General features: G+C 42.0%; 1 protein-coding gene and 1 long non-coding RNA gene across 2 annotated transcripts; both read right to left on the bottom strand.

Moving 5' to 3' along the window:
• Positions 1-1,223: 1,223 nt before the first annotated feature.
• Positions 1,224-4,105, bottom strand: LOC120570984 (zinc finger protein 569-like). The gene is made up of 2 exons (XM_039819666.1): positions 3,930-4,105; positions 1,224-2,316 (listed from the first exon to the last, which is right to left on the bottom strand). The coding sequence occupies exons 1-2, from the start codon at positions 4,103-4,105 to the stop codon at positions 1,539-1,541; spliced, it is 954 nt and encodes a 317-aa protein (XP_039675600.1). The 3' UTR covers positions 1,224-1,538.
• A 6,683-nt stretch (positions 4,106-10,788) lies between these two features.
• Positions 10,789-22,670, bottom strand: LOC120571081. Its single transcript, XR_005641171.1, has 3 exons — positions 22,503-22,670; positions 22,028-22,127; positions 10,789-10,925 (listed from the first exon to the last, which is right to left on the bottom strand). It is a non-coding gene; the product is annotated as an uncharacterized LOC120571081 (long non-coding RNA).

Raw genomic sequence — 22,670 nt, 5'->3', positions numbered from 1 at the left:
TTTTACACATACAAAGAAAGGTATTTCTTCAATGACAAAAAATATCCTGCAAGTACAAACTAAAATCTTTCAAGTACAAAAAAAATTCCTTCAAGTACAAAAAAAATTCCTTCAAGTACAAAAAAGAAATCTACAAGTATGAAAAAATGTTCCGCCTTGCTGATCCACACACAAATGCCCTCAGATCCACACACAAATGATGGTACATTTTCTAACAAATGTCCTGTAATTTGCACTCCACAACAGCAGGTGGCGCTGTTAAGTCAATTTAAGCCTACCAGAACCATAGATATATACACGCAGATTTTTTAAAACGTTATTACGGTGCATAACTTACTGGAACAAAACTGAGCAACGTGTTGTTGCTGATGACAAAACCACTGATTATTTATATGTATATTGAAGCGATGCTGGCGTTAAAGACCCGCTGATCGTTGTCCGATTCTCTGAAATGAATGCCGGCATTGCATTGTGGGAAATCGGCTTTGCATGCGCCCAACTCTGATCATATCTGTTCTGTCTTACAGCATACTGTAATATTTCACCAGTAATAAGACCAAAATAATATTATTAAAATAAAGAAATGCATACTATGATAATATCTACATATATGCAGAGGTGTATAGTCCAGGTGCCAGAAAGTAAAAATCCTGCCATGTTTTTGGATCTGCCTCTACATCTAGAACAGGTGTTTTCACTAACGAGCTCATCTACCTGGTAGAGGAGCTGGTTTAGTGATGGTTGGGACAGCTGCTGGACAGGATTTCTACTTTCTGGCACCTGGACTATACACCTCTGCATATATGTTGCTAGATGTAGTATTATAGTTTAAAAAATATCAAAACAACAAAGTAGCTTCCCTGGCCGAAATAGAACGAAATAATAACATTAAAAGAAATACAATTAAACCATGATAAGATCTGGTGCATAAATGTTGATTAAAACAGCGGTTATTGGGCTAAAAATACCAATAATAGCAAAGCTGTATACAGCTTCTCTGTACAGAAAGAAACGTGCTGTGATCAGGGAATCTGTGCGTAGACCACAGATGACGCCTGTCATTGACCTGTCATTTTTTGTCATTGAAGAAATACGTTTCTTTGTATGTGTAAAACATACTGTATTTGTTTGATAGGTAGGTTTCTTATTTGCAGAACAAAATGCATTGGTTTGTGAATGATGTTTTGTATTTGCAAACCACACTGAGTTTGTTTGTGAATCGTTGGGCGTGAGTAAAACACGTTTTGTGTGTGTGTGAGGTTTTGGCATGATTCTAACTCCATATAAACCTGCTGAACATGCCTATGTCAAATAATAAAGTAACAAACTGAAACAATAACATGAACATTACACTGAAATTAAGAATTAAGCAGACACCAAACAGTATTCATTTTGGGAACAGGGCCTAGTGAAAAGGGAGAAAGGAAGCCTTAGTTCTTCTCCTGGAGCTAAAAGCACTTGGTGACCGGAGATCACTTTTGGCTCAAAACTCAAAAATGTAGCGGTGTAAAGGTAGCCTTCAAGACAACAGGGTTACATCACCAGAACTGTCCAATGAATGGGTTACACACGAGTCCATGTGAGTCAAAACTGTCTGGATGTGATTGACTTTGATGAAGCTGTGAGGACTGAGCTTCCTCTTCATCATCCTCGCTCTTTGCAGGGACAGGAGTGAATGGGAACTTGGTGATATCAGCCTCCTCCAGCCCTTGAAGCTGCTCTCCTTCCTGACCGCTCCACGGTTCCTCCTGCAGCCGGGACGATTTACCCCCACACTTGTGCGTTTTGAACTGATGAAGCCAGGTGAATCTTTTTCCACAACTGGCACAGCTGAATGGTCGCTCCCCTGTGTGCGTTCTCATGTGTAACTTCATATGCTCAAACCTCGAAAAACGCCGGCCGCAGACTGAACACCTGTACGGCTTTTCGCCCGTGTGACATTTCAAATGGTTCTGCAGATGTGCCTTCTGGCCAAACCTTTTAGCGCAGAAGGGGCAGCTGAACGGCTTCTCTCCTGTGTGAGTTCGCATGTGTGTCTTCAGGTTTGAGTTTTGGTTGAATTGTTTCCCACACTCGGAGCAGCGAAATGATTTCTCACGAGAATGATACCTGCTCTTTTTCTGAGAGTTCAAACCTGACTGAGGTTCTCTGCTCTCATTTCTTTGTTGGCAACATTGTGAGGCCAGGGCAAAGCTAGATAGCTGTCCAGGTTCAGGAAAGTCTGAAGCTGGGTCTTCAGTCTCTGGTTGTAAACGTGGATTTGGATGTGAGTTCCTGGCTGGTTCTGGTCCTCCACAGTCCTCTCCATCAGCTTCTGTTTCCATGTGTTGAGTTTGTCTCTGATGAAGCTGTGAGGACTGAGATTCCTCTTCATCATCTTCACTCTTCACAGGGACAGGAGTGAATGGGAACTTGGTGATATCAGCCTCCTCCAGCCCTTGAAGCTGCTCTCCCTCCTGACTGCTCCACAGTTCCTCCTGTTCCTCTTTAATGTGTGGGGGGGTCTCTGGCTCCTGCTGGTCCACACTGGAGCTACACTCCTGCTGCTCAGGGGGAACCTCTTCTTTAACCACCGACAGCTGCTCAACATCTGCAGGAAACAGAATGGAACAGACACATTGAGGTAAACTGGGACTTCATGCTTCTACATACTAACTTCCAGACCAAGTGCTCAAGCTGTAAAGACTGATAATTAAACCTGATTAATTGTTTTGGTATATAACTGGTTTGAATCCTACTTTAAAAAAGGAGAATCCCGGTCGATTTCAACACCTAGCTGTGTTGTTTGTAAATCTGGAGAGCTGTCAGTAGCAAGAAAAACTAAAACAATCAGTGTTGCCTACACCGTGTTATCGTCCTGCTAGCGTTAGCACCCAGGAGGCTGAAACAGGGCAAGTTTAGCCTCTTAACATGTTCCAAATGTCATTACAAGTGCCTGAGTAAATATGATAAATAGTTTTGGAATTATTATTACAACTGACATAATAAGTGCAAAAAAATATAATTTTTTGTTGTTACAGAGGGCAAGTACAGAAAAAAGGAACCGTTGGGTACCAGAACAGAATTTCAGGTACTGGTATCGGTACTGATAATAACGTACACGGTACCAAACCCTACTGAGGAGGAGCGACTAGGTCGAGTCAGGATGAAGTAATTCGGATAGATGCGCGTTCACAGCTTTCCTTGACAGAAAACGTTGCAGACAATCGCGGACAGACTGAACATGTAAGCAGCCTCTGAACCGTGACCCTCATCATACCATTCAAGGAGTTAAGCTACTAATCATTTGCACACATTAACAGTTGTATATTTTGCCTTAAAAGTGGTCCGTAAAATGTATATTTTTAGATCCATCATTCAGAGAAAATCAAATATCACGATATTTTTTTACCAAATAACTCAATATCGATACACGCAACAATATTGTAGTGTTGACTATTGGTGCTTTCACTAAATATTTACACAATGAGATTTTTGATAAATAATCATCAGTAATGTGGATATTATGACTAAGTGGGTAAAGGCAAATAATAGAACAGTTACAACAGTCTGGTAGGTTCAGAAAATGACATCACTTTACTGTAATGCAGCCTTTAAAACCAGGAGAAGACACTTATGCCATATTACGATATCCAAAATCTAAGACGTTATCTAGTCTCATATCACAATATCGATATATTGCCCAGCTCTGAACTCAATGCACACTGTAAACAATGACTGTAACAGAGTGATATTCATCAGGTAATCTCCTCAGCAAAAAATAAGGTCAAAACTCATTGAGGTGTCCTCTCCCTGTTGTTACATGAGTAGCCTACACTATATACAGTAGTTACTGGTCCAGTGAACTAAGAGTATAATTAAGGAGGATTGTACAATTAGAATATGTTTTCATAATTGTACAATCCTCCCAAATTATAGTCCCAGTTTACTGGACAGAACACACATTCGGTGTAGGGCCCTCAGGCAGACCCACCTGCCCCGGGTCTTTGACCAGCACATGCAAAAAGTGCTGCAAGAGATCCGTGGAAAGAAAATCTCTGTTGTTGGCGACGAAACCTCTGACAACCGAGATCGCGGTGTGCTCAACATTTTTATAGGTGAGCATCCTTAACATCATGTACTTCAATGGAGAGGTGTGCAAAAGATGGGAAATGCCCTAGAAAGCAACACGTGCCTGCTTGAATCTACAAGAAAGTACTTTTAAGTTGTGAAAAATTCTATTTTGAGTTACAAAGTGCCCTTTTATTGGGATCTAGAATTGCAGCCCAGTTATGGCCATTTAATTGAATTCATGTAACTGTTATTTTTGGCCAGAGATTTGTTGAAGGTTTGGCTGAAAATCCGAAAGGGCTAAAAATAAATCCGAAAAAAACAGAATTTGAAAAATAAAAATAAAACGGATTTCATAGGGCCCTATGTGTGCTAAGAATGGCAGATTAAAAAATGGCAGAAAAAAAAGAACTCACATTTCTTCCTATAATAAAATTACTCAACTGCTCCATCTAGTGGACTGAAAGAGTCCTAGTACCAATTCTCTTGGGTTAAAGTTGCTTTAAACCATTATGTTGTCATGGCTACATCAGCTGTCACTTCAAATGGGATTGGGCTTTATGTCAGCAGAAAATAAAAACTCTAAATCATTAATTTAGAGTTCTGCTAAAGCAGAAAAACCACAAACAATCAAACGCCTGCAGGGCTGAATTAGGCCAACTCCCATTATTATTATTATTATATAAATCTATTCATCAAAGTTCAACAAAGACCCAGAAAAATTATGAAAAAAAAAAAAAAAGTGTAACTACACCTTGTGCACACACACACACACACACACACACATATATATTCTTTTAAATAGATCGAGCACAAACTTCAGGCCACTAGTGGAGCTTTTCGTGGAGCCCCAGCTCAGCCATGAACCATACTTAAGGCAAATGCTAAAGCCCCAGAAACTAAACTTCCCCTGGCCGGGGTCTGGCCATCAACACAGGCCGATACTAAACATCATGGTTCCCCCCAAAAGAGGCGCTTCCACCCGCTGTGAAGAAAGACACATTTGAGGCAGAGCTGCGCTTCCTAAACTCCAGCCAGTCCCAACTAAACATCTCCCCAAATTCAAATCCAAACGTCCTGAGTTGATAAGAAGTAAAAGGGACCAAACCTGCTCTGTGTAGCCGAAGCTGAGGGTTGTAAACAGCGTCCAGTAGCTCCCGTTGTCGCTCGTTCTCCTCTTTTGAACGACAAAGTTCCTCCTCGTACTCTGCTATCGTTCTTTCAAACAGCCCAAATATCTCTTCAGCAGCCGCAGTTAGTCGCTGCTCCACCAACGCTCTCAGCATCTGGACTTTACACATTTTACCTCTTTCTCAACACAACAAAGACACTCTGCTAACACACCTTTCTGCTAGACGCCATCTTGTTCAAAATGTGAAGTCCGCCGCAGTGAAGACTGCAGCTTCCGGTGCAGATCAGTTGCTGAGCTTCAAAATAAAAGTCCGGAAGTATTTAGGCTAATTTGCAAAAACACAGAAGAATGTAAATTATTAAAATACACTTTTGAAGAAAGACACATATTTTAATACATTATCAGAGATCTTAGAAAACAACTAACCAAATTTAAAAGATGATACAGAAGATGTGTTTTTGTCTCAGGGTTAAATTAACATTTCATCTGTTTTCGTTGTTTGTCTGAAGGTGAAGTTAATGTTTGTGTTTTTAGTAGACAGTTTAATATCATAAAATATGACCAATTTGTCAAAACCTCAACTTATCACCAGATTAACAAACTAGTGCAACCAAGTCAAATAAATGAATAAACATCAAATATTCAAAAGCTCAGATAAACAACTTCCCCCTATTTGCATAATAGTTATACGAATATTTATTGTATCAGATAACCTTCCGCAACGATTTCAGGCTCTTTGGTAGAGCTCTGCTTTGAATGAAGTTCCTTCGTGACAAATTAATGGACTACTTGCGGAGTGACATGAAAACATGAATCAGAGGCAAAAAAAAACGTTGACAGAAGTGAGCGGTCATTATGTTTACCAATACCCAACCTGTGCCTTGCGCAACCCCCCCCCCCCAAAAAAATAAAGCGGATTTGCATGATTAACGAGAGCCTCATTTTCAGGTCAGAAAAGCCAGATTTCAAGAAGGATCACACCCCCTGGGCACCGTGAACACATATCATGAACCCAAACACGTCAGCAGCTTCAATGTTTTGATCCTGTTTGAATTGAGCCATGAATTACACTTTGGCCAGTTTAAAGTTTAAAGATGGCCTCGCTCTGCCCGACCATCCACGCGCTGCGGCGCGGAGGAAGGTCTGCCTAGTCCACACAGCATTCCTGGATGGGAGAAAAACGTGCTCTGGTTTATTGGCATTTCTTTAAACCAATCACAATTGTCATGAGCGGCTGAGTCGATGAGTTGGGCGTTGGGAATCTAAACCACAAAAGTTGATGACACGATGGCTTGAGTTGCAAAATGTGCTTTTAATTTACAAAAGCGAAAACGAAAACAAAAAAAACATCTTTTACACAAGGTTTTCACTAGCAAGTCTCTCAAAGTTTCACATCACCTGTCTGGATTGCAGCCACCCTCACACTAAACCTCCATGTTTAGGTGGCCAGAGGATTATATATGTTAAGCCCCTCCCACTAGACCAAACAATGCTTAATTGGTTCAATTATGTCTCAATTATGTTACCATTCATAATTTCACTGCTAGTTTCTACCACAAACAAATAACAGACTCTTGAACAAACCATTTTCCACTCATCTAACTTTAGAAAACACAAACACATTTTCAACTAGAAAATCTACCGTTACCTATGACCCAGATACATGGTATCTCCCCCCATCAGCACACCTGAGTGTGACTGCTGTAGGCCCTATATGAAGCAGCCCTTTGCCTCAGCTCTGGCTCAGACCCAGGGACTGGAGAGGAGAGAGAGTTCTAAATAATGGTTAATTAACATAGTTTGTTGTAAAAATAGAAATGACTTAGATGAATAAACTGAACTGACTAAAATAATGTAATGTGGTGTATTTTTTTTTTTCCAACAGTGTTTTACTGAATGATATGTATAAAAGTGACTACGTTTACATGCAGCCAATAACCCGTTCAAAACCGGAATATTAGCAATAACCCGGTCGCGCACGGCCATGTAAACACCGGCAAAAACCCGAATATGCTCATATTCCGGTTTTTAAAAACCCGAATATGCTACCTGGGTTACCCCTTTTCTAACCCGAAAGTTTGGTCATGTAAACGCGTATCGGCATATCCCATCACAAGGAACATTGATTTGTGTTCTCGCGATGTTCTATCGCAAGGAATCTTGGTCTTTGAGTAGAGGAACTTCTTGTATGCCGAAAAACATAGTTATAATAATAATTATATACTATAATAATATAGTTATATATATATATATATATATATATGTCAATGCAGAAAACATGCGCGCAGTATACCGGAAGTAAACAGGAAGTAGAGTTAACCTTATACACTGTCTATGAGGTAAACATGGCGAGACGCAGCACAGCACCACACTTTTGGAGCGAGGAGGAAACCAATTTCTTTATTAGTGTGGTGAAAACCATGAATATAATGTATTTATTAGTGTGGTGAAAATGAATGAATATAATGTCTTTTGTTGACGGCAGAAAGTACCGAGATAGTGAGAATTATAAGAAGGTGACCCAAAAGTGATTGCGTCTTAAGGTTGTCCGTAGGCTACGTCCAGACGCTAACCGTGGCGCCGTTTACGTCAGGATATCGCCGATTGATTACAAATTCCATGTAGGAGTAACTCTCTCTGCTCGCTCATGTAAACGGGTTATTCCGAATGTTTCAGAAACCCGAATAGTGACCTTAACCCGACCATAACCCGAAAATTGACAGCTTGTAAACGTAGTCAGTGTGACTGCAAATAAATTGTCTGGGCGCTTTGTGACCTGAGTGGGTTTCCCCATGTGTCATCATTCTGTCACAGCGGCGCTAAGCTCTGGACGGAGCCGCTGTATAACAGTCGCACAGAAAACTCAGATTGGACAGATAGTCTAGCTAGCTGTCTGGATTTACCCTGCAGAGATCTGAGGAGCAGTTGATCGTAGTCCTCACAAATCCACCGGAGGTTAGAACGCCAACACAAAGACAGAGGAAGGGGGACGGAGCAATCCCGGAAGTGGAACGTCGTGGATAAACAGTAAGGTGCCTCTCATGTCCCTTAAATTGCCTCCTCCACTTGTCTCCCTTCCTCGCATCTTAGTCCCTCCCGCCGAGGAGGCACAGGAGAAACGCAAGGAAATCACGGGAGGAGAGAGGCAAAAGGAGATGAGACCTCCTTTCCTCTGAAGCGTCACATGAATACGTCAGCTGTTTGGGCGAAGTTAGCAACTCCTTCAGCTGCACGGCTTCCAGGAAGGCTGCTCTCTGTATCCTTGCGTATAGCTCCTCGATGATCCCTCCTCGATGATCCCTCCTCGATGATCCTCCTCATGATTTTCCTCCTGATATCTCATCGATGATCCCTCATCGATGATCTCCTCGATGATCCCTCCTCGATGATCCCTCCTCGATGATCCCTCCTCGATGATCCCTCCTCGATGAGCCCTCCACGATGAGTCCTCCACGATGAGCCCTCCTCTGTCCTCGGGGCAGAAATAAGAGCTTTGAGACGGCCTTCACTGAAGAGTGACAGAACAACTTCCTGTTTAGCCGAGGACCGAGGAGTCGAGTAGCTATCAGGTAAGTGAGACTAGTTTAAAGATAATTTAGCAAGTGAAAAAAAGTCTGTCATACACAAATCTTTTCCCACACTCAGAGTAGCTAAAATATTACTCTCCCGTATGAGCTCTCATGTGTGTTTTCAGATGTTGCTTGCGCAAAAAGCTTTCGTCACAAACTGAGCAACTGAATCGCTTCTCTCTTGTGTGAGTTATCATGTGTGACTGTAAACTTCCCCTCTGTGTAAAAGATTTCTTACAGACTGAGCAGCTGAAAGGTTTGTCTCCTGTGTGAGTTCTCATGTGCGATTGAAGCTGACCCTTGAGCAAAAATCGTTTATTACACACGGAGCAGCTAAATGGTTTCTGCCCTGTGTGGATTCTCATGTGTACATGCAGACTGGAGTTTTGGGTGAATCGGTTCCCACACTCAAAGCAGCTGAACGATTTCTTGTCAGATTTACATCTCTCTTCACGGATAGGAACTTCCTCATGTTTCCGACGTCGTCTGGTCTCCTTCCAAAAATCACTATCAACACTGTCTTCAGTCTCTGGTTGTAAAAGAGGATGTGGATGTGAGTTCCTGGCTGGTTCTGGTCCTCCACAGTCCTCTCCATCAGCTTCTGTTTCCATGTGTTGAGTTTGTCTCTGATGAAGCTGTGAGGACTGAGCTTCCTCTTCATCATCTTCACTCTTCACAGGGACAGGAGTGAATGGGAACTTGGTGATATCAGCCTCCTCCAGCCCTTGAAGCTGCTCTCCCTCCTGACTGATACACAGTTCCTCCTGTTCCTCTTTAATGTGTGGGGGGGTCTCTGGCTCCTGCTGGTCCACACTGGAGCTACACTCCTGCTGCTCAGGGGGAACCTCTTCTTTAACCACCAACAGCTGCTCAACATCTGCAGGAAACAGAATTAAGAACAGACACATTACAGACAACTACCCAAACTAAACTCAAACCAATGATAATGAGAGGTATTGTATCATAAATACAAAGAGATTATGCAAAACAACTTAATGACTTTTCCAAAGACCTTCAAGGATTTTAATACTCACTACATCTTGATTCATAGTTCAGAGAGTTTAAAGCTGACTGAGGTTCTATTGTCTCCTTCCAATCAGCACTGTCATCAGTCTCAGGATCAGAAGTTGTCTCTGGTTGTAGAAGTGAATGTGAGTTCCTGGCTGGTTCTGGTCCTCCACAGTCCTCTCCATCAGCTTCTGTTTCCATCGGACCAACACATTTATGTGTTTTGACATCAGAACGCCAGGCAAATCTTCTGTTACAAACACTGCAGCTGAATCTTTTCTCTCCTGTGTGGACTGCCATGTGTTTCCGTAAACTTCCTCTCCGTGTAAAAGACGTATTACAAACTGAGCAGCTGAAAGGTTTTTCTCCTGTGTGAGTTATCATGTGTTTCTTCAGGTTTCCACGTTCAGTGAAAGCTCTACCACACTCAGAGCAGCTGAAAGGCTTCTCTCCTGTGTGCGTTCTCATGTGTGACCGTAAATTTTCACTCTGTGTAAAAGATGTATTACAAACTAAGCAGCTAAAGGGTTTTTCTCCTGTGTGGACTCGCATGTGTTTTTGTAAATCTCCACTCTGTGTAAAAGATGTATTACAAAATGGGCAGCTAAAAGGTTTCTCTCCTGTATGAGTCATCACGTGTATCTTCAGATGTGTCTTGCGGCCAAATCTTCTCCCACACTCAGAGCAGCTGAATGTTTTCTTACATCTTGAATCATGTTTCAGAGAGTTTAAAGCTGACTGAGGTTCTCTGGTCTCCTTCCAATCAGCACTGTCACCACCCTCAGGATCAGAAGAGTCTCCAGTCTGGTCTTCAGTCTCTGGTTGTAAAAGTGGATGTGGATGTGAGTTCCTGGCTGGTTCTGGTCCTCCACAGTCCTCTCCATCAGCTTCTGTTTCCATGTGTTGAGTTTGTCTTTGATGAAGCTGTGAGGACTGAGCTTCCTCTTCATCATCTTCACTCTTCACAGGGACAAGAGTGAATGGGAAATTAGTGATATCAGCCTCCTCCAGCCCTTGAAGCTGCTCTCCCTCCTGACTGCTCCACAGTTCCTCCTGTTCCTCTTTAATGTGTGGGGGGGGCTCTGGCTCCTGCTGGTCCACACTGGAGCTACACTCCTGCTGCTCCTCTTCACCAACAATCACTTTCTGAACGTCTGAAGGTAAAGCTGAAACACAGACAGACAGTTGTTAATGCTTATTTTATCAGCATGTGCTCCGCTTAGGGTCCATTAGGGCTGCACAATATATCAGTTTTTTATCGTCATCGCAATATCAACCGGAGCCATAAACGCATTGCGAAAGGCTGCGACACATCGTGAAAGACACTCAAGATTGTTTGTTAGTTCAAAGAAAATAGCCTATCTGTAGAAAACTGCACTTTAAAATGTAGCTTTCATTCTCATTTTAGTTCTGCCTTTTATATTCAATTCAATGTTCAATTTGTTCAATAAAATAATGAATAATGGAAATGACTTCCCTTTCAGAAAACTGCACTTTAAAATGTAGCTTTCATTCTCTTTTTAGTTCTGCCTTTTATATTCAATTCAATGTTCAATTTGGTCAATAAAATAATGAATAATGGAAATTACTTCCCTTTCAATTGTTTTAAATTCAACAAGCAGCTTGTTGTTTACACTGAAAGCAGCAGAACTGAGTACACTTTGGTAGTTCTCTCTGCTGTTTCTGCAGGCACAGGGAAGCCGCCGCTGCGCACAGGAGATTTCTGGTGGCCTTTTCAGGCGTACCAGGGGTTCTGAGGGGGTGATAAACTTTATACCTCAGCTGACATCAAAGGCTCCAGCATAAAGACCAGGAGACCTCAGGTCCTGCAGTAAAGCAATGTGAGGGCGCAATAAGGTGCCTAATAAAATGTATAATACGGATCTACTGTGACACCCTTCACTTAAAGTGATGGTTCGGAGTAATTCACCCTAGGGTCCTTTGCACCATGACCTCGACCCAAACACCCCCCCGGAAGCTTTTTTCACCTGGGTCTAACACTGGGCGAGTTAGCGTAGAGTAGCGTTAGCCGCTGAATAGCTTAGCGCGGGGCTAATGGACCCACGTTTGTATCTCGTAAATGACCCCACTAATAATGCCCGAAATGATACCAAACGTCTACAGTAGTACATATAGGTTATGCACTCATAAAACAATGGATTGTAAAGTTTGTAAGTACACCAGAAGTTTATGTAAATAACACTTGCCTGCTGGCTTCTGCTCTCTGCTGTTGTTGTTGCTGTGTGAGAGCCAGAGTTAGCTAGGGCCGTCTACAAATTACAACACCGAAAGAGAGCAACAAAATATTTTTTGATTTAACTTATTTTTTAAAGTAAGTGCTGTAATATAACTAGCAGGAGACAAGTAATAATTGAGGTAAGTTTGGAGACATTACCTTATTTAATCATTAAATTAATAAATATTTTTGTTGTAACTCTTTTTGGTGTTGTAATTTGTAGACAGCCCTAAGCACTCGTCTAACTGCAGGTAGCAGCAGCAGCAGCAGAGAGCTGAAGCCAGCAGGCAAGTGTTCATAAACTTCTGGTGTACTTACAAACTTTCCAATCCATCGTTTTATGAGAGCATAACCTATATATACTAGTGTAGACCTTTGGTATCATTTCGGGCATTATTAGTGGGGTCATTTAAGAGATACAAACGTGGGTCCATTAGCCTCTGCGCTAAGCTATTCAGCGGCTAACGCTACTCTACGCTACTCTACGCTAACTCGCCCAATGTTAGACCCAGGTGAAAAAAGCTTCTGGGGGGGTGTTCGGCTCGAGGTCATGGTGCAAAGGACCCTAGGGTGAAATTACTCCGAACCATCACTTTAAAGCTGTGAATGACCCTCATCACGTGGAGTTACTGCAGACAGAGATATCCACCTTCTTGGCCAAAGCAGCCATACGGGAGGTAGACTCTGGGGATCTGCAAGCTGGGCCTTTTATCCACAGGGGTCCTACCAGACCTCGCAGGGGCACAGAGGCCTGTGCTGGTGGTGGAATTCGGCCAACAGAAACTCAGGTGGATTTATGAGGACTGTGGTTAACTGCTCCTCAGATCTCTGCAGGGTAAATCCAGACAGCTAGCTAGACTACAGTGCTATGCATAAGAGAATATACCCATGCTAAAGTTGACTAAAAAGAGGAATAAAAAAAAAAAATTCATGACTTAATTACAAAAATGACATTTAAGGACACCAATTTTCTTTGTGAATGAATAATGTATCATAAATAAATACATTTTCTTCCTTAAAATACTGGGGGCATAAGTCAGTACACCCCATTATTAAATTCCCATAGAGTCTGGCATATTTTTATTTTTAAAGGCCAGTGAGAGATGATCTTATGGAAAGTACCCAATGCCAATCTATGAGGTATGGTGAAGGGTATGTGATGATAGGTGATGGCCACAGAAGAAAGCAGTAGTCTGCATCGGATATTGCTGTATGGTGGGAAGCGTTTCCAGGCAAAATAGAATATGAAAAGATGTTTTTATGTCATTTAGACACGAATACATATTAATAAATTACATTTTGATGTTTGAAAGTCTTTATGTTTTGACATAAATGCAGATATAAATGTGATTTTTAAATATTGCACCTGTCAATACAGAAGGAAATATTCTGGAGCCTATTTTGCCGTCAACACTGCAGACGTTGTCTTTGCTGTAATCAGATCAGTATATATTTATGGGAAACATACATGTGTCCAGACAAGGCTAGCAGCAGCAGCGCCGCGTCAGACACGTTTCTAGTGTGCAAAGACATAGAAAACTCCACGCAACAGAAACCTGCAGCCGGCCTTAGTACCCTGTACAAGTTCAGCCAAATAGTTTTTAGCAGATCCCTCCTTTTAAATTGAATATTTTTACCAGTGTTGTGATTTTATTACTGAAGCAACGCCCTTGTCTTTTGAATCCCAGGCTGCAGCTGTTGGCAGGACGTGGGACGTTACAGGAACCGAGGACTAATGTTCAGGATCATTTGGGCTCAGTTTTTTATTCTTTTTACTCAAAATACATTTTCTGTAAAGTTTCAAACCTTAATGGTGTTTTTTTTGTTTTTTTTTTAACTCTGCACACCCCTGATTTTACAGAGTCCTATGCTCTTTTAACCTAGGTGGCGTTGTCAGCATTTTTACTATATTTTAGCCTTTTAATATTTTAAATTTGCTTTTAATTAACCGTAAACTCCCGGCCACAACTGTTCCCTGGTTTCTTAGAGGCTTCCAGGAGCCGACCGTTATGAGAAAGTTTTCCAGGGCTTGAAATCAGGTTTATATTCAAGCTGCAAAGATAAACTGATAAGTTGTAAACTATTACCGGTAAATTAATCTCCAACTATTTTGATGATCCTATTTATAATTTTGAGTCATTTTTTAAAATAAAAAAAATGTGTCATCGTCATCTTGGGCTTTTTGGGGAACACTGATCCACATTTTAGATTTATGATTCTAAGCTTTCTCTGTAGCCTACGTAAGTGGCCTGAAGTTTATACTTGTACGTTGGTGTGGGTGTCGATCTCTTTAAAAGGTCCCATGGCATGAAAATGTCACTTCATGAGGTTTTTTAACATTAATATGAGTTCCCCCAGCCTGCCTATGGTCCCCCACTGGCTAGAAACGGTGATAGGTGTAAACCGAGCCCTGGGTATCCTGCTCTGCCTTTGAGAAAATGAAAGCTCAGATGGGCCAATCAGGAATCTTCTCCTTATGAGGTCATAAGGAGCAAGGTTACCTCCCCTTTCTCTGCTTTGCCCACCCAGAGAATGTGGCCCACCCATGAGAGAGAGAGAGACATCATGGCTTTCAAACGAGCAAAGTGGCAGTTGGTCAAGGCCACACCCCCACCCTCCACCTTGCCTCTCCTCTCTCCTCCTCAATAGCTACAGACACAGAAATGGCACATCCTAAGGAAAGCTCATTGTGGGACTGGCTCTAGTGGCTGTAATTCTGCACCAAGGCTGAATTTCGGGAAAGAGACTTCAGATACAGTATTAGGGGACCACTAAGGTCTATATAAAAGAGACTTCAGATACAGTATTAGGGGACCACTAAGGCCTATATAAAAGAGACTTCAGATACAGTATTAGGGGACCACTAAGGTCTATATAAAAGAGACTTCAGATACAGTATTAGGGGACCACTAAGGCCTATATAAAAGAGTCTTCAGATACAGTATTAGGGGACCACTAAGACCTATATAAAAGAGACTTCAGATACAGTATTAGGGGACCACTAAGGTCTATATAAAAGAGACTTCAGATACAGTATTAGAGGACCACTAAGACCTATATAAAAGAGACTTCAGATACAGTATTAGGGGACCACTAAGGTCTATATAAAAGAGACTTCAGATACAGTATTAGGGGACCACTAAGGTCTATATAAAAGAGACTTCAGATACAGTATTAGGGGACCACTAAGGCCTATATAAAAGAGACTTCAGATACAGTATTAGGGAACCACTAAGGTCTATATAAAAGAGACTTCGGATACAGGATTAGGGGACCACTAAGGTCTATATAAAAGAGACTTCAGATACAGTATTAGGGGACCACTAAGGTCTATATAAAAGAGACTTCAGATACAGTATTAGGGACCACTAAGGTCTATATAAAAGAGACTTCAGATACAGTATTAGGGGACCACTAAGGTCTATATAAAAGAGACTTCAGATACAGTATTAGGGGACCACTAAGGTCTATATAAAAGAGACTTCAGATACAGTATTAGGGGACCACTAAGGTCTATATAAAAGAGACTTCAGATACAGGATTAGGGACCACTAAGGTCTATATAAAAGAGACTTCAGATACAGTATTAGGGGACCACTAAGGTCTATATAAGAGAGACTTCAGATACAGTATTAGGGGACCACTAAGGTCTATATAAAGAGACTTCAGATACAGTATTAGGGGACCACTAAGGTCTATATAAAAGAGACTTCAGATACAGTATTAGGGGACCACTAAGGTCTATATAAAAGAGACTTCAGATACAGTATTAGGGGACCACTAAGGTCTATATAAAAGAGACTTCAGATACAGTATTAGGGGACCACTAAGGCCTATATAAAAGAGACTTCAGATACAGTATTAGGGGACCACTAAGGTCTATATAAAAGAGACTTCAGATACAGTATTAGGGGACCACTAAGGTCTATATAAAAGAGACTTCAGATACAGGATTAGGGAACCACTAAGGCCTATATAAAAGAGACTTCAGATACAGGATTAGGGAACCACTAAGGCCTATATAAAGAGACTTCAGATACAGGATTAGGGAACCACTAAGGTCTATATAAAAGAGACTTCAGATACAGGATTAGGGGACCACTAAGGTCTATATAAAGAGACTTCAGATACAGGATTAGGGAACCACTAAGGTCTATATAAAAGAGACTTCAGATACAGGATTAGGGGACCACTAAGGTCTATATAAAAGAGACTTCAGATACAGTATTAGGGGACCACTAAGGTCTATATAAAAGCATCCAAAGAGCACCATGTCATGTCACCTTTAAGAGAATAGCAGGGCTGGTGTGTGTGTGTGTGTGTGTGTGTGTGTGTGTGTGTGTGTGTGTGTGTGTGTGTGTGTGTGTGTGTGTGTGTGTGTGTGTGTGTCTCTGGGGCTACCAAGCCACGGTACGCACATCAGGCTACGGCGTAGGGTCGGTATCTCCACATACCTACGTACGTAGCCACGGCCTGGACTCTCTTCCTTGGGTGATATTCCTTCTATAAGCCCCTAATCTCACCTGCACAATCTTTATTTTTATTGATTTATTTTGTTGTGTTAGTGTTGTCTTGATTTTATTGTGCAACATATACAAATTCCCAAAAATGTAATGCAGAAGCATAAATCACGCTTCATCCATTAATTCAGAAAACAATCTACACAATCTACACATTTATCCACCATGAACGTAATCATCCTGTGCAGCTATTTTTGTGCATAATGAATGGAGTACCAACAGCAGGATCGTTGCCCAGCAATGCTCACCTGACCTGTCGGTAATATGCAGACCAAATTTATTTACCAAGAGAGTACACTGTAGTGACTGGTACTGCCGTCTACATAACCCCCGATGCTAACGTTAGCACAAGTTTGGCTCACCTGCTAACCATAGTCAACAAACTGCAGCGCGATCACCCGGAAGGGATACATATTGTAGCAGGGGACTAGGGGTGGGCTATATATATCGTTTACGATAATATTGTCATTGTTGTGTTAACGATGTGCAAATTGACATTATCGAGTGTTTAAATTACTTCGAAAAAAACACTTCAAAACACGCATTGGAAAGCTACACATTCACTCATGTCAACAAAGATGTCGGCGCGCTATTGTGCAGCGGCTACTAGCTCTCCTGTCGGTGTATATTTATACAAGTACAGCCACACTGACCTACAATACAACACAGCCGTTACAGGAGCCTTCCAGGCGGCTCATAACATCCCGGAGGACACAGCCAAACCGGGCGCTGCGTGGGTTGTTGTCAGCATCTAGCACACCGAGCTAGCTACCGCCAGGATGAGAACATAACTCCGGCAAGACCAGAGGTGGAGGACTTCATTTTTGTGCAGAATGAATGGAGTACCGACCGCAGGATCGTTGTCCAGCACGTCTCACCTGACCTGGAGCCCTGTCGGTAATATACAGGCCATTTTATTTACCACGAAAACAGCACACTGCCGTCTACACAGCCCCCGATGCTAACGTTAGCACAAGTTTGGCTCACTGCTTACCATAGTGAACAAACTGCAGCGCGATCACCTGGAGGGGGATACATATTATAGCAGGGGACTTTTACAAGGCGTCCTTAAAGTCTGTACTCCCCAGCTTTTTCTAGCATGCAGCTTGTGCTACTAGAGGGAAGAACACACTAGACCATGTATACTCTAACATAGCATACAGAACTGCGCCTCTCCCTCACCTGGGCCAGTCAGATCACATCCAACTATTTCTGATCCCAGCATACATCCCGGTCAGAAGGACTATACAGCCAAGTAGAAGGACTATCAGAACCTGGCCTGACACTGCCCTGTCCCAGCTCCAGGACTGCTTCCAATAAGGACATGGTTGTGTGCAATATGTTACAGAACAGAGCCTGCTAACGCCTCGTTCTCAATAGCAAAGCACTGCTACAACACACACTAGTTCACCATAATCTACAAAAGAACTACTTCCATGTGTGCCCTCATTTAGAAGTCTCCCAGCTAATCCTGCCTTGTAACTGACCAAAGTTGGAGAAACAGGCTTTCTTTTACTGTCTCTAGAGTTAGCTAGCTGATATGCTCTACATCTGAGCTACTGAGCATGTGCAATCAAAGATAGTACAGAAGAAGAAGAAGAAAAGAGGTCTCACTCTGTAGCTAAAACAGAGACCTGAACACAGGGTGAAAAGAGGAGCTGCAGCAGTGAGAGAGCTGTGCAGTACAACAAAAATCTGGTGTTTTTGAAAATTAAACCATGTAAACCTATTCTGGTACAACCTTAAAAAAAAAATTATGAACCTGAAAATGAGCATAATATGGGCGCTTTAAAGTCTGTACTCCCCAGCTTTTTTCCAGCATGTAGATTGTGTTACTAGAGGGAAGAACACACTAGACCATGTATACTCTAACATCAAGAAAGCACACAGAACTGCTCCTCTCCCTCACCTGGGCCAGTCAGATCACATCCAACTACTCCTGGTCCCAGCATGCATCAGTCAGATCACATCCAACTACTCCTGGTCCCAGCATGCATCAGTCAGATCACATCCAACTACTCCTGATCCCAGCATGCATCAGTCAGATCACATCCAACTACTCCTGATCCCAGCATGCATCCCGGTCAGAAGGACTATCAAAATCTGGCCTGATACTGCCCTATCCCAGCTGCAGGACTGCTTCCAATAAGGACATGGTTGTGTGCAATATGTTACAGAACAGAGCCCTTTGTTTATTATTATGATTTCATCTGGCTTGTATGCTGCACAATTTACATTACAGCAGAGGTGTACAACTGAATGTGTACTCAGAGTTCAATGTTCCTACACTAGTTCAATTAGTATTAGATTTTGTATCTCTTTGAATTGTTTTAACTTGAATACTTACATGTTAAAGAAAATAAATAAGAACTGTTTTCATTCAACATTGTGCCCATTATTATCATCAGTGATTAAGTAACTCTGACTTTCAAAAACACATTTTTAAAGGATATTGTGTAATTATTGTTATCGTCAAAATTGCCAAAAATATTGAGATATATCGCCCACCCCTAATGCATATATATATATATATATATATATATATATATATATATATATATATATATATATATATATATATATATATATATATATATACACATAATATACATACGCACACACTCGTATGTATACACATAAATAAAAAGAAAGGACAAAAAGTATCCTGAGTATTTGGTTATGTGAAACAAAAGTCCAGTCACACATGAGGAAAACATTTACAGCAACAGTTTGCATGCATGTAAGTAAGGAGAGATGTTTAGATGGAGGAGGGTTAGGGCATCATCTATAACGAGGCTAAAGTTAGCTTCTGATCAAACATAAATTGACATTGCTGAGTGACCGATCCTCCGTTTCCCCGCTCTTTACACAGCTGCAATAAAAGCATGTTCGATGTCTATATTGCAACGATATTGTAGGGTTGACAACTGCTGCTTTCACAAAATATTTACACAATGAGATTTTTGATAAATAATCATCAGTAATGTGGACATAATGACTAAGTGGGTAAAGGCGAATAATAGAACTGTTACAACAGTCTGGTAAGTTCAGAAAATGACATGCAGCCTTTAAAACCAGGAAAAGACTAAACTTACCATGTAACGATATTATAATTCTTCAAAATCTAAGACGATATTAGGGGTGGGGGAAAACATCGATACAGCATAATATTGCGATATTTTTCGTGGCAATACTGTATCGATACACAGACGCCAAGTATCGATCTTTTATGATATATGTGTTGGTCAGTCTGTCTGCTGACAATCCCCATTTTGCAGCAATACAACTGAAGTGAGATGAACAAACGGAGACATGTATCTTTTTAGATAAAATAAATGTTGACAAAATTGTCCTTTGGGGACATCATTTGAAACTGGGAAAAATTTGAAGTTGGAAAAAAGGTAATACATTGCAATATATCGCAGAATATTGCAATATGTTTAAAATCGCAATAATATTGTATCGTGACACAAGTATCGGGATGATATCGTATCGTGAGGCCTCTGGTGATTCCCACCCCTAGACGATATCTAGTCTCATATCACGATATCGATATAATATTGAAATATTGCCCAGCCATAGTTACACTCCTGTTATGGCGCTTTTCCACATGGTACCTGCTCGACTCGCCGAGCCTTTTTTTGTTTTCCATTATGAAAAAAAAAGTCCCTGGTACCTGCTAACAGGTACTTTATTTAGTACCGCCTCAGTCGAGGTTCCCATCGAGCTGAGGCAAGCCGAAAAGGTGACGTGAAAGCGCCAGAGGGGGGCGTCCTGAACAAACCGGCCATTTTTAAATAGTTTAGCCAGCTGTGGTTTTTTGTTTGTTTTTGCTGCCTCCAGCTTAATTTGAAACTAAATGTGTCTTCTGGCCGTGGCAACAACAACACACCTTCCACATTGTGTGTGTGTGTGTGTGTATGTGTGTTGCGTTAGGTCACGGCAGTTTACTGCGGCGGCGCCTAATGACGAAACCCACGCTGGCGGTTGCTAAAATCTGCAATGGAAAACGGATGCGCAGTGCATCGAGTCGAGCAGGTACCATGTAATGGAAAAACGCCTTTAGTTACACTAACACACAGGTGTAGTGGTTTTCAATGTGGACCTTGTTCAAAGTTGTCATCAGTTGAAAAAAGAACTGTGAAATCTCCCTTTATTGCGTTCTCATGAAGACAATACATGCTTTCACAAAGCTTAGAGTGTGTTTTAGACATAATTCACAATTGACCTCAATGACTAACACGCTTTCAGTACAGTCAGAGGCTCAGTCACTCAGCAATGGAAGTTAGATTTCCATACTTCAGCTTCAAGTTTCTCTTAAATTTCCCCTCAACTGCCGAATCAGGAGTCAACTTCAGCGTTGTGTGTGATTTCTGAAAAGTAAATATGTATTGCCTTTCTAATTTTAATTGCTCAGTGTCTCTTCTAATGTCTCTCTGATGACAGAACCCCCCACACACACACACACACACACACACACACACACACACACAGAGACACACACAGAGACACACACACACACACAGAGACACACACACACAGAGACACACACACACACAGAGACACACACACAGAAAAGAAAACAGACACACACACACACACACACACACACACACACACACACACACACACACACACACACACAGACACACACAGAGACACACACAGAGACACACACAAAACACACACAGAGACACACACACACAGAGAAAGAGAGACAGACACACACACACACACAGAGACACACACACACACACACACACACACAACACACACACACACAACACAGAGAAAGAGAGACAGACACACACACACACACAGAGACACACACACACACACACACAGAGAAAGAGAGACAGACAGACAGACAGACACACACACACACACACACACAGAGAAAGAGAGACAGACAGACAGACACACACACACACACACACACACACACAAGAGACACACACACACACACACACACAACACACACACGCAGAGAAAGACAGACAGACACACACACACACACACACACACACACACACAGAGACACACACAACAGAGACACACACACACACAGACACACACACACAGAGACACACACACACAGAAAAAGAGACAGACACACACACACACAGAGACACACACACACACACACACACACACAGAGACACACACACACAGAGAAAGAGAGACAGACAGACAGACACACACACACACACACAGAGACACACACACACACACACACACACAGACACACACACACAGAGAAAGAGAGACACACAGACACACACACACACACACACACACACAACAGAACGAGAAAAGCACACACACACAGAAAGACACACACACACACACACAGAGACACACACACACACACACACACACACACACACACAGAGACAGACAGACAGACAGACAGACACACACACACACACACACACACACACACACACACGTTAACGTGATTGTTTTTATACAAAGAGCCTTCCCAGTGTGTAGCAGCGTTGGTTCTGTTAACCTTGGTGGATGGAACAGTGAGAGGACTGTGTGTGCTGACTGTTCTCAGAGTCCATGTCAGAGTTTAGAAAAGTCTCTCTTCACACTCACTGCTGGCCCACCTGGGTTGGACGAAATACGGAGAAACAACAGCAACACGTTAGCAGGAGCTAGCTGCTAGCGGCTAACCCTAGCTTTAGAACAAGCTGGAGAAACAACAACACGTTAGCAGGAGCTAGCTGCTAGCGGCTAACCCTAGCTTTACAACAAGCTGGAGAAACAACAGCAACACGTTAGCAGGAGCTAGCTGCTAGCGGCTAACCCTAGCTTTACAACAAGCTGGAGAAACAACAGCAACACGTTAGCAGGAGCTAGCTGCTAGCGGCTAACCCTAGCTTTACAACAAGCTGGAGAAACAACAGCAACACGTTAGCAGGAGCTAGCTGCTAGCGGCTAACGTTAGCTGTAGCAACATGTACCGCGTTTCAACAACAGACCTGCTCTGTGTAGCTTCGTTTCAGGGTTTAAAGCCACATCCAGCAGTTTGGGACCTTTCGTTCTTTTAGGAATCTGAACTAATCGCGTTATGCTCCTGAGGCTTCATAACGCGATAAAACACAGACAGTTAGTTCCCTGGACGGACGAATTACAGGTCGTACCAACAA

The sequence above is a fragment of the Perca fluviatilis genome, chromosome 13, assembly GCF_010015445.1.
Source record: "Perca fluviatilis chromosome 13, GENO_Pfluv_1.0, whole genome shotgun sequence".
Lineage (NCBI taxonomy): Eukaryota > Metazoa > Chordata > Actinopteri > Perciformes > Percidae > Perca > Perca fluviatilis.
Note: the sequence above shows the minus strand (reverse complement) of the source record. Positions and strands in the feature narration are given on the sequence as shown.

Excerpts from the sequence above, each read along its gene's own strand:
- LOC120570984 (XM_039819666.1), bottom strand. The coding sequence starts at position 4,105 with ATGCTCACCTATAAAAATGTTGAGCACACCGCGATCTCGGTTGTCAGA. Across the intron at positions 2,317-3,929 it reads CCGAATGTGTGTTCTGTCCA|AGAAGCTGATGGAGAGGACT; the intron begins GTAAACTGGGAC and ends ACACATGGAAAC.